The sequence below is a fragment of the Ammodytes marinus genome (genome assembly GCF_949987685.1).
Source record: "Ammodytes marinus genome assembly, chromosome: 3".
Classification (NCBI taxonomy): domain Eukaryota; kingdom Metazoa; phylum Chordata; class Actinopteri; order Uranoscopiformes; family Ammodytidae; genus Ammodytes; species Ammodytes marinus.
Genome location: NC_137232.1, coordinates 32,518,209 through 32,530,669, shown reverse-complemented (window position 1 = coordinate 32,530,669; position 12,461 = coordinate 32,518,209). Strand labels below are relative to the sequence as shown.

Genomic DNA, 12,461 nt, shown 5'->3' with positions numbered 1-12,461 from the left:
AGGAACATCTGCAATATTCTCATGCTTTTGTTGTCATGGAAAGAATTGCTCAAAGTACGGACTTTATTGAATAACTTATATTAATGATCGGTTTTTCCACGTTGAGTATGCTCTTCTGAAAGTCAAACTTGTTTTCCTTTGTCAGTTTTTTGGGTGTGCAACTTTCAAATGCAAAGTATGGAGGCCAACAACTACTGTATATGTTAGTGATGTAGTGTGCCCTGTGTTTTATACTTTATGTGAAATTTATTGTATAGTTTCTGATTCGGATTTGCAGAATCAATTAATCTCCATTTCTTTTTGTGTGTGTGTGTAGGCCTATATGTATTGGCTATGTTTGTGTTTTTTTAAAGAACTTCAAGTCTTGATCAAGATGTTTGGAGACGCCCGTCGTGAAGGCACATAATGTTGATTTTTGTTATCGGTACATTTTGTAAATCAGTTAATCTGAAATGTCTTGATGTCTAAAATGTTTTCTTTTTTAATTAAAGGCCTTGTTTTTTTAACTTAAGTTGTCTTTGATCATTTACATTAAGTGACAATTATTCTTTCAGGTTGTCTGCTTCGTTATCATTATTGAGGTTAAGACATTTGGTATTTTAAAGTTTGAAGAAAATCACAAAAACTAGGCCCATCCATAACTCAATGGGTTTGCTATGTTCATCATCAAAAATACGTTTTGATGCCCTGAATTATTTCGTAGGTGAACAGGCCCTAAGGCTAAGAACCACAGCTTTATTTCACAGTAAACATACAGCTCTGGGAGAAATTAAGCGACCACTCCAAATATTCAGTGTCTCTCGTTTTACTATTTATAGGCTTATGTTTGAGTAGAATGAACATTTTGGTTTTTATAAACTACTAACAACATTTCTACCAAATTCCAATACATTCTTTGTTATTGAAGAGCATTTCCATTAAGTAATGTAGAGATGAAGATTTAAGAAAAATCCAAACTGGTCTCTTAATTTTTTTCCGGAGCTGTATGTCCGTAGTATATTTCAGGAATCCTCCAGGTCTTTCTTTAGTTGATTGATCAGGCTGTACTTTTCATGACAAAACTGACACCCATATAGGAAATTGTAACAGCACATTCGGTAAGATGTATGGAAGTTCATATCAACAGGTGCAAAGAAAATGTCTGACTGAGTGCAGCGTGCATACCTAACCATTACCCTGACGACTGGGAGTCTCACAGCAGAGCACCTATACACCTGGCCCCTCTCCCATACGTCTGTTGGCTTTATGATAAGAAGACCCGCTACTTTGTCAGCTTCCCCACACTAGACTATCTGAACTGGCCTCTCCTAGACAATGGGGCTGTTTCATGTCAGAGGGGGGGGGGGGGGCTGTCAACACTGGGTTACAGAATGCTGCAAGGGGGGTGGTGGTGGTGGTGGTGGGGGGGGCATTTCTATGGGAGACGGTCTCAGCCCAGAAGAATTTGAAGGGCATTCTGCAGACAGCAGGCAGCGTCATTAAAGCCCATCAAACATAACGGTGTTGTCAGGTGAAACGCTCGTAAATGTTGAAGTGATCCTTAAACTGGAGGAGTTCCCACTCCTGTGAAAGTTGAAGAAAGTTCTCCTGTCCTCTCCTATCCTTGGTCTTTCAACACCATTTTTCAAAAAGTATGATTTAAAAAATAAATAAATAAAACTGCAGTCAAGCTGGTAGCAAGATGTTTTCCTTACATCCTGAGGAGTTGATAACTTTCTGATACAAATCAATAAATATATCACACATAGATTCTCAGAAGTTAAAATATAATAATATTACATCCTATTTCATTAGAACAAATTGAAGCATTTTTCTCGCATAACATCTATTAATACATCTAAGGATTAAATGATCTAATCCGCCTCAGTCTTGTTTCTTTGGTTATAACAACACATGCAGTGCAGTGCAGTGCAATGCAATGCAGAGGTACCTGCCTGTGTGCCCTTTCAGCTGTGTAAAAAAGGGGCCTCTTTGTGGCTAAGGCCCATTGTGAAGCTGCCCATGTATGTAAGCTGATAGCTAGCGCGTCCAGGTCTTTCCTCCCACTTGTTGGTGATGTCAGTTCCTTGAAGGACTCCTCCCCTCCACCTGATCTGCCTTATAAAGGATACTGGTCAAGTCGAAGGCAAAACAGATCATCACACAAACTAACAGGTGCACAGCCCAGAAAATTGACTTTAATTAGTAGTTTAGAGTTTAGATCTCTGGTTGACTTTTTCCCTTTTCTTCCAATTCTCTCTCTGTGGTCCCTTCAAAGGTGTTACACCAACTCAACAACAACAGAAGGAGAAAGAAGACATTTTCAGCATCAGTATGTCTATAGGGCTGGAGTTGATTGGGATCTCCCTGTGCATCTTGGGATGGATTATCGGCATCATTGCGTGCGCCCTGCCCATGTGGAGGGTGACCGCGTTCATCGGCAGCAACATCGTGACGGCCCAGGTGATCTGGGAGGGCCTGTGGATGACCTGCGTGGTCCAGAGCACGGGACAGATGCAGTGTAAGGTGTACGACTCTATGCTGGCTCTGTCTCAAGACCTTCAAGCCGCCCGGGCCCTCACCGTCATCTCAATACTGCTGGCAATCCTGGCCATGCTCATAGCCATCACGGGGGCCAAATGCACCAACTGCATCGATGACGAGGCATCCAAGGCCAGAGTTATGATCGTCTCTGGGGTGTTTTTCATCATATCTGGAGTCATGCAGCTCATCCCAGTGTCTTGGTCCGCCAATACGATCATCAGGGACTTCTACAACCCTCTGATAACCGACGCACAGAGGAGAGAGTTGGGGTCCGCGCTGTACATCGGATGGGCAGCGTCAGCACTCCTAATTCTGGGTGGGGGGCTGCTCTGTTGCTCATGCCCGCCACGCGAGACCAAGTACAACCCACGAATGGCTTACTCTGCCCCTAGGTCAGCGCCAGGTGGGGGACCGGGGCTAGAAAGGAAAGACTATGTATGAAGAAGGGGTTAGGGGGCTGAAAGAGAGAAGAGGGGGAGAAAAAGACAATTTGGAAATCTGGAATCTGCCCCTCCACTTTAGACTGAGGGTGGAGGGAGGGAGACAAGCTCGAGGAAAACAAGGAGACTCCACGAATGAAGAATATGTTTGATTTTTGCTTTACTGTTGCAAATACTCTGAGTAAGGCTGTTAAGGTTGTGTGTCAGAGACTGAAAAAAAAGCTTGCAAAAAAAGGACATTTTGTGGAAATATTCCTTTAGTCATGTTCCAAAACGAAAAAAGCAAAGAAAATGATGTTCTAAGCGCTCTGTTTTTTATGTTTTTTTAAGCCAACACACTAAATGTTGTCATCATAGTACAATGGTTTTATACAGTCCTGGCTTCTTAATGTTTACCACAGCATTTTTTTGTTTTGTTTAATGCTGTGCCTGCTTCGTAATGGCACTGCTATGTAGAAAAAAAACCAAGAACTGCATATGATACTGGAGAGTTATGAACGGGATAATGCACTGTGTATACTGTTGTAAGAGTATCATTCATCAGTTACATCAAGACAGACAATAACTGTATTCAACCCAGTTTATAGTGTAGTGTGGGTTGGGGAAGGGGGAATTGGGAGTGAGGGTGGGAGGGAGGGATGGGCTGGATGGGGATTGGGAAGGGCTGTGAATGCTTTACAGTGTGCACTGACGCAGCACAAAAGGCACCTGGCTTCCTCCATAACAGATATTTGTCTTTGTGTATTATAATCTACTGCCTTAAATGTATTTTTTTTTAAATAAATAAATAAATATGACTTTTTTTTTAAGATACCCAATGTCCTATCTTGTTTTATTTCAAACACAAAATGTGCATTTTTTCAATCTGTTTATGCTTATGGGATCAGAAGGCCCCATTTAAGATTTTTTTTGTAACATCATGCTTACTAGCCAGCATGAGACAGTAGTAAAACCGTATAGGCAAAAACAGAGTACGTTCTATCCATGGTCCTCCGTAAGTGTACACTGTCATTCGATCCCCTAGGCTACGTTACCAGCCACAACTGGCAACTTAACCAACACACGAGCTAAAGCAATTAGCCGCAGGATCAGCTAACGGGCCAGAGGTGAGAAGTGTGAGCAGTCATTCCAGGTAGATACAATGATTCACTCTTTTTCTTACCGTCAAACTTTTAGTTATCATTTGGATTCTCGGCTGAGTTCACATAACTTCTTCTTCCCAGCACCCTGACATATGCTTACACTGTGGAAAATTAATTAGTGGGAGCTACCCTGTATCAGCATAGACTTCTGCTGTTACTTGGCCAATGACCTGGTAAAAATTTGAAGTGCATTGCGAAAGCATAAAGTATTTTTTTGCTGAAAGCCCTCAAGTGAACCAGAATGTTTCCCCACTTGAAGGTTCCCAGTTATATCTACATTCCCATCTATCTATTTAAATAACTGTGATCTTTATGTGATGTCAACCAATCAAAATGTAGTTCAATACACTCTGGCATGTTGTTAAACTGTTGCAGCCAGAGTTTCACTAATGTTTGAATGAGGATCTTTGAGGCTATTTTCATGCAGTCTAGTCACACCTGACAAAAGGCCAAGACCTGAAACATTCATGAAGATCTCATAGTAAATATGGGAAACGGTCCCTTGCTGCTGTGTCACATTACTTTCCTACTGTTGTCTCTCACACCCATATCAATGTCTCCTCTCACAAAGACGACAAGGGACTGCTTGACATCTGGTCACGATTACGGCAACTACAGATCAGAGCCCGTTTCGATAAGAATTCAAAATGAATACATAAAAGTTTTATTTTTTTCTGGCTTTGGAGGCACACATCATTTACAGGTGAAACTCGAAAAATTAGAATATCGTGCAAAAGTTCATTTATTTCAGTAATTCAACTTAAAAGGTGAACTTATTATATTATATAGACTCATTGCATGCAAAGTAAGATATTTCAAGCTCATTTGCTATAAATGTGATTATTATGGCTTACGAAAACCCCAACATGCAAAAGCTCAGAAAATTTTAATATCACATACAATCAATGAACAAGGTATTTTCAATACAGAAATGTCTGCCCTATATAAAGTATAATCATGCATATGTACTCAGTAGCCTGCTTGGTTTGAGCCCCTTTTGCATGAATTCTTGCCTAAATTCCTATTAATTTTCCATGATATTCTAATTATATGAGTTTCACCTGTATACACTTTAATACAAACTTATTTTGAGGAAGATTTTTCTGAGACAATATGACAAAAGAGGAAATATCTTTCAGTCTGTTCATTTGGTAAAAGAATATAGTACAAGATTTGATCTTATAATGTGAACTATAATCGTGTGTAGTCTGGTTTATTTGAAGCTATATATAGTACTTAGGAGATTCTTTTTGTTCTGAGTTTGTACCTTCATGGTTGAATGCACTTAATGGAAGGCGCTTTGGCTCTAAATAAAATGTAATGTAATGTGTGAAAATATCTAGTATAACTGGGGCATTAAGCTATAAGAATTCACATTCTGATAAAAACACACAAAACGAAACCATTTAAGTGCTTAAATCTCCCTTTCTTTTGTCCTTTGTCTAAATGACGGTTTATCTAATACAGTAGATTTTCAGGCACGTTACTGTACATTAACCCAACGCATAAACAACAATAATAGAGCATAAATATTGTGCCTCATAACGGCAGAGCATTTTTTTTTACCAGTGAGTAGCACTTCCTGGGTGCTTTTCCAGTGACTTGTCAAAGACCCTGCGGCATGTTTGGTTTCCGTTAAGCTAATCATTGATTCTCACAGGTGTATTTCACATCCATCCAAAAAATACACAGGGTTCCCTGTTTCCAACTGGTAGCAAATAGAATGGAACACTTCATTTATAATATGTAAAGAGTGAGTTTGACTGTGAAAGAGTAACATTTTCATGTTTTGTGGCCGAGTTTTTATTAGTTTTACATTTTTCATTCATTTCGGGGGTGACAATGTATAATCATATACAGTATTTCAAGTGTAATCATCATTCACAAAGCATAATCAAATTAAATTTAACTAGTTAATCAAATAAGTCTCAAGAATCTTATGCATTTACATCCATATCCATATATAAATACACTGTTGTCAACATTTTATTTGTATTCAACATTTTCATACAGAACTAGAATGCAAACAGTGTCCGAGTAAAACCCATAAGATCCCGGGGCTGTGGTGAAACTGAATCTCCTCAAATACCTAAGCCTGGATGACTGTTAAAAAAAAAAAAGGGAGAAGGGAGAAAGGAGAGAAAAGGCATTCTGTGGTCATGCTCCGCTGGCTACGGCCAACCTGTGGTCACATGACCGATACTGGGGAATGTGAAGGGCAGAGAGGTTGCCTGGCACCTGAAGTCAGACAGAGAGAGACACCCCCCCCCCCCCCCACACACACACACACACACACACACACACACACACACACACACACACACACACACACACACACACACACACACCCGCCTCCCTGGAAATAACACAGCGCTCACTGTGTTCAAATGGAAACTCACGGAGGGATTTTTTTATACCTGAAACGGCAGGAAATCTTAGTCCAAAAATCTAAACCACAACAGACCCACAAAGGAATGAATTCAAAAGAAAAATGCTTCTTTCGAATCAAAGTAAAATAACAATCATTGGTTCTTCTGTTCGCCCTAATAAAAATAAATGGTCTCCACGGGAACCAATTTCTACCAAAAACTGAAGAAAAATGTGCGTTGTGAAGGAGTTTTATAATGAAAAGCAGGGGATTTCTCTCTGTGCCACAGTTATCTGAAGAAGTATAATGTCTACAGTAAGTATTTATTCAAGTGCTGTAGTGCAGTGTGTAATATCTGAATATTTAGTGGCATTATTTATTCTAAAGTCCTTCTTCTTCGTCTTCCAACAGGTGCATTTCCCCAGAACGCCCACTTTAAATATGGCCGTTAAATTTGTCCATTCTGTGCTACTGTAGAATCATGGCAGTGCAAAATGTAGATATAAAAGGCTTAAATAAAAGATAAACAACTATTATTTTTACAGTCATTAAAACCAAGTCTACTTTACTACAGTTTCGTATTTTTTCTAGTAAGGTATGTCTACTCTAACTCAAGTAGCCTATGGCATTCAGGTACTTGTTGCACAACTGGTAGGCTATAAAAAACCCTTATAAAGGAGGTTATCAGTTATTTTGCATTGCATATTCACACAAATATGCAATGCAACCAAAACCACTCCCAGAAACTTGTTTTTCTCCAAAGCTCTGACTTTCGCAATGATTCACAGATCTGATTACTCACATGTTCCTTCTTGGTTCTTCGGCCCTCCTGTGAGCCTTGAATATCTATCACTAGTTGCCCGTGTTGCTGCCTGGTGCATATCACATGTGTATGGGTGAAGTTCATCATAATGTGATTTTATTTTAAGAAGCCATTCTCTGCCAGTGCCAACAAGATAAAGCATCAATGTAAGGTTTGCATTTCTTTAAGGGGAATCAGTAAGGTAATATTTAAGTGCCACACAGCTGACTGAACTTACAATCTAGTTGACTATAGTGATGCTGAATGGGGCTCCATGATGCTTTTTAGAGCTAGTGTGTTTGTTGTGTAATACACTTGATAATATTGTACAGCTGTTACACTGATTGTATTCATTAGTCTGACACAGTAAAGTTGACCCAACAGTACAGGACTACACTGCAAAGCTCCCTTTTCAATAACAAAATGATAAAAAAAATCTGCACAATCTATATCTGCTGGCTTTCAAGAACTAATTAATTCAAAACAGTCCCATCATGTGTGATTATACACTCAACAAAAATATAAACGCAACACTTTTGTTTTTGCTCCCATTTTTCATGAGATGGACTTAAAGATCTAAAATTCCTTCCAGATACACAATTGTACCATTTCTCTCAAACATTGTTCACAAATCTGTCTAAATGTGTGATAGTGAGCACTTCTGCTTTGCTGAGATAATCCATCCCACCTCACAGGTGTGCCACATCAAGATGCTGATCTGACATCATGATTAGTGCACAGGTGTGCCTTAGACTGTCCACAATAAAAGGCCACTCTGAAATGTGCATTGTTTTGCTTTATTGGGGGTCTGGGGACTCAGAACCAGTCAGTATCTGGTGTGACCACCATTTGCCTCATGCAGTGCAACACATCTTCTTCGCATAGAGTTTATCAGATTGTCAATTGTGGCCTGTGGAATGTTGGTCCACTCCTCTTCAATGGCTGTGCGAAGTTGCTGGAGACGGCTTATGGTGGAGAAATGAACATTCAATGCACGAGCAACAGACCTGGTTGACATTCCTGCTGTCAGCATGCCAATTGCACGCTCCCTCAATGCTTGTGGCATCTGTGGCATTTTACTGTGAGACAAAACTGCACATTTCAGGGTGGCCTTTTATTGTGGACAGTCTAAGGCACACCTGTGCACTAATCATGATGTCAGATCAGCATCTTGATGTGGCACACCTGTGAGGTGGGATGGATTATCTCAGCAAAGCAGAAGTGCTCACTATCACACATTTAGACAGATTTGTGAACAATGTTTGAGAGAAATGGTACAATTGTGTATCTGGAATGAATTTTAGATCTTTAAGTCCATCTCATGAAAAATGGGAGCAAAAACAAAAGTGTTGCGTTTATATTTTTGTTGAGTGTAGTTCATATATCCCTGTTCATGTTCAAATAGTTTGCTTCCTGCAGATGTCCTGGATTGTCTATAGCCAGAGTTTAGAAAATGCAATCAGAAATTGGCAATAGCAAAATTCAAACGAAAACATCCCAGGGAAGTCACAGCCAAGCACGTAGGCTCTACACATCAACAACACAGCGGTTGGCCAGAGTGAGGAGTAGCCTACGCCTGCCCAAGAAATGTGCAGAAGAGCAGAAGGGCAGGAGAGAGAGAGAGAGAGAGAGAGAGAGAGAGAGAGAGAGAGAGAGAGAGAGAGAGAGAGAGAGAGAGAGAGAGAAAAGGGTGCAGCTCAGAGATGGAATTTAAAAGACAAATGCTCAGGTGGAAGATGCAGTTAAATGCTGGAATATGTCAGCTTTAACCATCTATGAGGAACTTTTAAATGTTCATGAAACAGTCTCACAGTTTTCCTCTGATGACCACAAATGACCTTGTAACAGCAAACGTGACCATCAGTGAAAACGATGCCATTTGTACGTAGTTATTATTAAAGCCTTTTGCTCTGCTATGATTTCAAGGGAATTTAGACAAAACTATTTACTGCAGGCAGATCGGAACATCCTGTGTTTCGGGAAAGGTACTAAATCAAAGTTTGCTTCACCATTGTCAGATTACCATTATTCATCTGATATAGAATACTTATTGTCACACATAATAGAGGAAGGTAGTTCTGATATTATATTATGTGCTAGTTCACTAAAGATGTCTGTCTCACATGAATAGATGTCTGCCTGCAGTACATTGATTTGGATGTGAGGAGACTGGCCTGGACTGACTGGAGTATTACTACACCATGCAGTCATTGACGTAACACAGTGCAAATGAGGATTTATAAACAAGAGAAAGTTAAATTTAAGTTCAAACTTAACAGCTGAACTGGATTAAGGTGTAAAGCAACAAATACATCTCTGACGGGATCATAAATAATGCTACGCTTTATCTTGATCAGATTGATATGAGGAAATGAAGGGAGGATGGTACGCAGTGTGAGCCACAGGAGTACATTGGGTCAGTTTGTACTGACAAAATCCCTGTGTGTGTGTGTGTGTGTTTGTGTGTGTGTGTGTGTGTGGGCGGTTGTGTGTGCGTGTGTGTGTGGGCGGTTGTGTGTGTGTGTGCTCTTTCACAGCTATTTTTGTGAGAACCAATTAGAGTTTTGAACCTTAGAAGTGAGGACCGTGAGGTTTAGGAGGTTTTAATTGTGGTTAGGCATTTAGTTTTGATGGTTTTACGATTAAGGTAAGGGGCTAGGCATTCCCTAACTGCTAGGCCAGGGAATGCATTATGTCAATGAATGGCCTCACAAGTATAGCCGTACAAACCTGTGTGTGTGTGTGTGTGTGTGTGTGTGTGTGTGTGTTGTTTGTGTGTGTGTGTGTGTGTTTGTGTGTTTGTGCTCATTGGAGAAGCATATGTGAGCATATAAACCTGCTGATAAGGTTCCCAGTCAGATGAAAAGAGCAGAGTTCCTCCCTTACATTCCTTCAGTGTGTCTTGAAGCTGGACAGAGATAAGGAACGGAACTGTTGCTCTCATCCCATTTGGAAGTAGAATCATCCAGGTCAAAGGCAGTTTGAGGTGACGGTAGCCTAATGAGAGAGCGGTTAGGGGAGCATGTGAGGTTACTGGTTTAAAAAGCAACAACATGTGTGTGTGGGTGGGTGTGGGTGGGAGGGAGAGAGAGGAGAGAGTTGAAACAGTCTCCACTCACTGCACAGATTAAGCCTGAAGAGTTGAGCAAGACACTTGAAAATAAAATTGATGTTGGGCTGTTATGTTAAAATGTGAAGGAGAAGTCTATAGTTATATATTGTTATTTTTTAGGAGTGGAATACTGAATGTGTTTCACCATGGCACAAAGAGTGTCTAGGTCTAATCAACAACAAACAGAAGGCAAGGCAAGGCAAGGCAAGTTTATTTATATAGCACAATTCAGACACAAGGCCACTCAAAGTGCTTTACAGGGGCAAGATTAGAATACATAAAACACATTATAAAACATTTAAAAGCGAATAAAAGAAGCAAATAAAATAAAAATTGCAGAAAGACATTCTGCTGCCCTCAAGTGGACACCATAAAGGTCACACAACGATAAGAGTCGCATTACTGATCTGAATAATATTTCCTCGAGAATTATGAAAATAACTGACACGGGCGCTTCGGTGACGTAGTGGATAGAGTGCGTACCATATTGGCGCGGCCTTCGTTGCAGTGGTCGCGTGTTTAAATCAGACCCGTGGAACTTTTCTGCATGTCATCCCCCCTCTCTCTCTCTCTGTCTCCCCATTTCACATCTGTACTATCACATAAAGCCTGAAAATGCCAATAAATTATCTTAAAAAAAAAAAGAGTCGTACAGAACCACTACCAACCTAGTCCACTGTTTTATTTCGTTCAGGTGTGATAAAATGCATTGCTCCGAACAAACCCAGATGCTTGAAGCAGCGGGTGATGTATTGGTAGAAAGTCTTACTGGCAGGTACAGGTTGTTTGCTGGAACAAAGACAGAAACACATGAGGAATTGAAGCATGACGATTAAAACAAGGCCTGAACTGAAAACACTGGCAAAACTATCACCGGGGAAACAAACAAAACTCACAACGGAGACACACATAACTCACATTCAAAGTCAACTTTATTGTACATTTCTACAATACAGATGTACAGAGAAATACAGGGGAATCAAAGGGACGTTTCTCTCCAACATACACGATTTCTGGTTATGTCTCTGAAGGCCCCCGTAGCTTCGGTCAATTCTCAGAATGGGAGGGGTACATCCTTTCTTTAAAGGTGCAGTGTGTAATATGACATCATCAAGAAAGTTCTACAAAGTTCTAGAATGCAACGCTCCCTGGGTAACCCCACCCCTTTAGAATAATAACAGAAGCTACAGTGGCCTTCAAGGACAAGAGCAATTCTAAATTTTAAACAATGCACCTGATGACATTCCAACCAACATGGATTCCTCCATAAGACTTGCCTGCTCAATGTACAAAATGGAATAGTAATATTTGTAAATCTCCGCTCAGGAGGATAATTCAGATTATTGGCAGAGGTGATTTTACACCAATGAGGACATATTTATGAATGAGAATATTGATTGTAGCTAATAAATTACTTACAATGTTACACAGTGTCCCTTTAAATGTCCATGGGTACATCATGGGCACAGTGCTGCAATCTCGATTTTTCCCCACTAGATGACGCCAAAACACACTTACATATAAAATACATAACATTTTCTATACTCTACAAATAGGTGCCTGTGCTGCCATCTAGTGGAGAGATAGAAACAGTGCACTTCCTGAGGGAATAGCACTCACTCTTTTACAGGCCAAGAAACAGGTTGACTGAGATCCCGCAACCAATGCAAAGAAGGCCGGAGTCGCTATGGTACGCTGGGCTCTATCGCTCTATGCCACCGGAGCGCCCCCAAATCCAGTGTGTTTGACAAGTAAACAGTACACGTGCTTCAGACATGAACTGACAGCTAATCAGCTAGTGTGTCACATTGTATTAAATCAACTGTGTAGCAACATGCTCAATGTTACCTCGAATTATGAGTTTTTAAAACATCCCTGATCCAACCATGTAGCTGGTGATGTGTTTAAGGTCACTAAACAGGGTGGGACTACTGTGTTGACTGATTTGAAAAAAATATATCTGTTGTATAATGTTTGGTTATAGAAATTAAACTCAAGCCGAAAGAGACGAAGATTTTTTATTTGATATGTAATGTACATGATCACAAACAAAAATACTTTCATAATAGGTGGA

The 12,461-nt window shown here is 40.2% G+C and overlaps 1 protein-coding gene across 1 annotated transcript; it reads left to right on the top strand.

Moving 5' to 3' along the window:
• The first annotated feature begins 2,147 nt into the window (after positions 1-2,147).
• On the top strand, positions 2,148-3,543 carry LOC307271523 (claudin-3-like). Its single transcript, XM_080054013.1, has one exon. The coding sequence runs from the start codon at positions 2,314-2,316 to the stop codon at positions 2,962-2,964; it is 651 nt and encodes a 216-aa protein (XP_079910139.1). The 5' UTR covers positions 2,148-2,313; the 3' UTR covers positions 2,965-3,543.
• The last annotated feature ends 8,918 nt before the right edge of the window (positions 3,544-12,461 follow it).

What these genes read in the sequence shown, in the direction of transcription:
- LOC307271523 (XM_080054013.1), top strand. Translation starts at nt 2,314, where the DNA reads ATGTCTATAGGGCTGGAGTTGATTGGGATCTCCCTGTGCATCTTGGGA.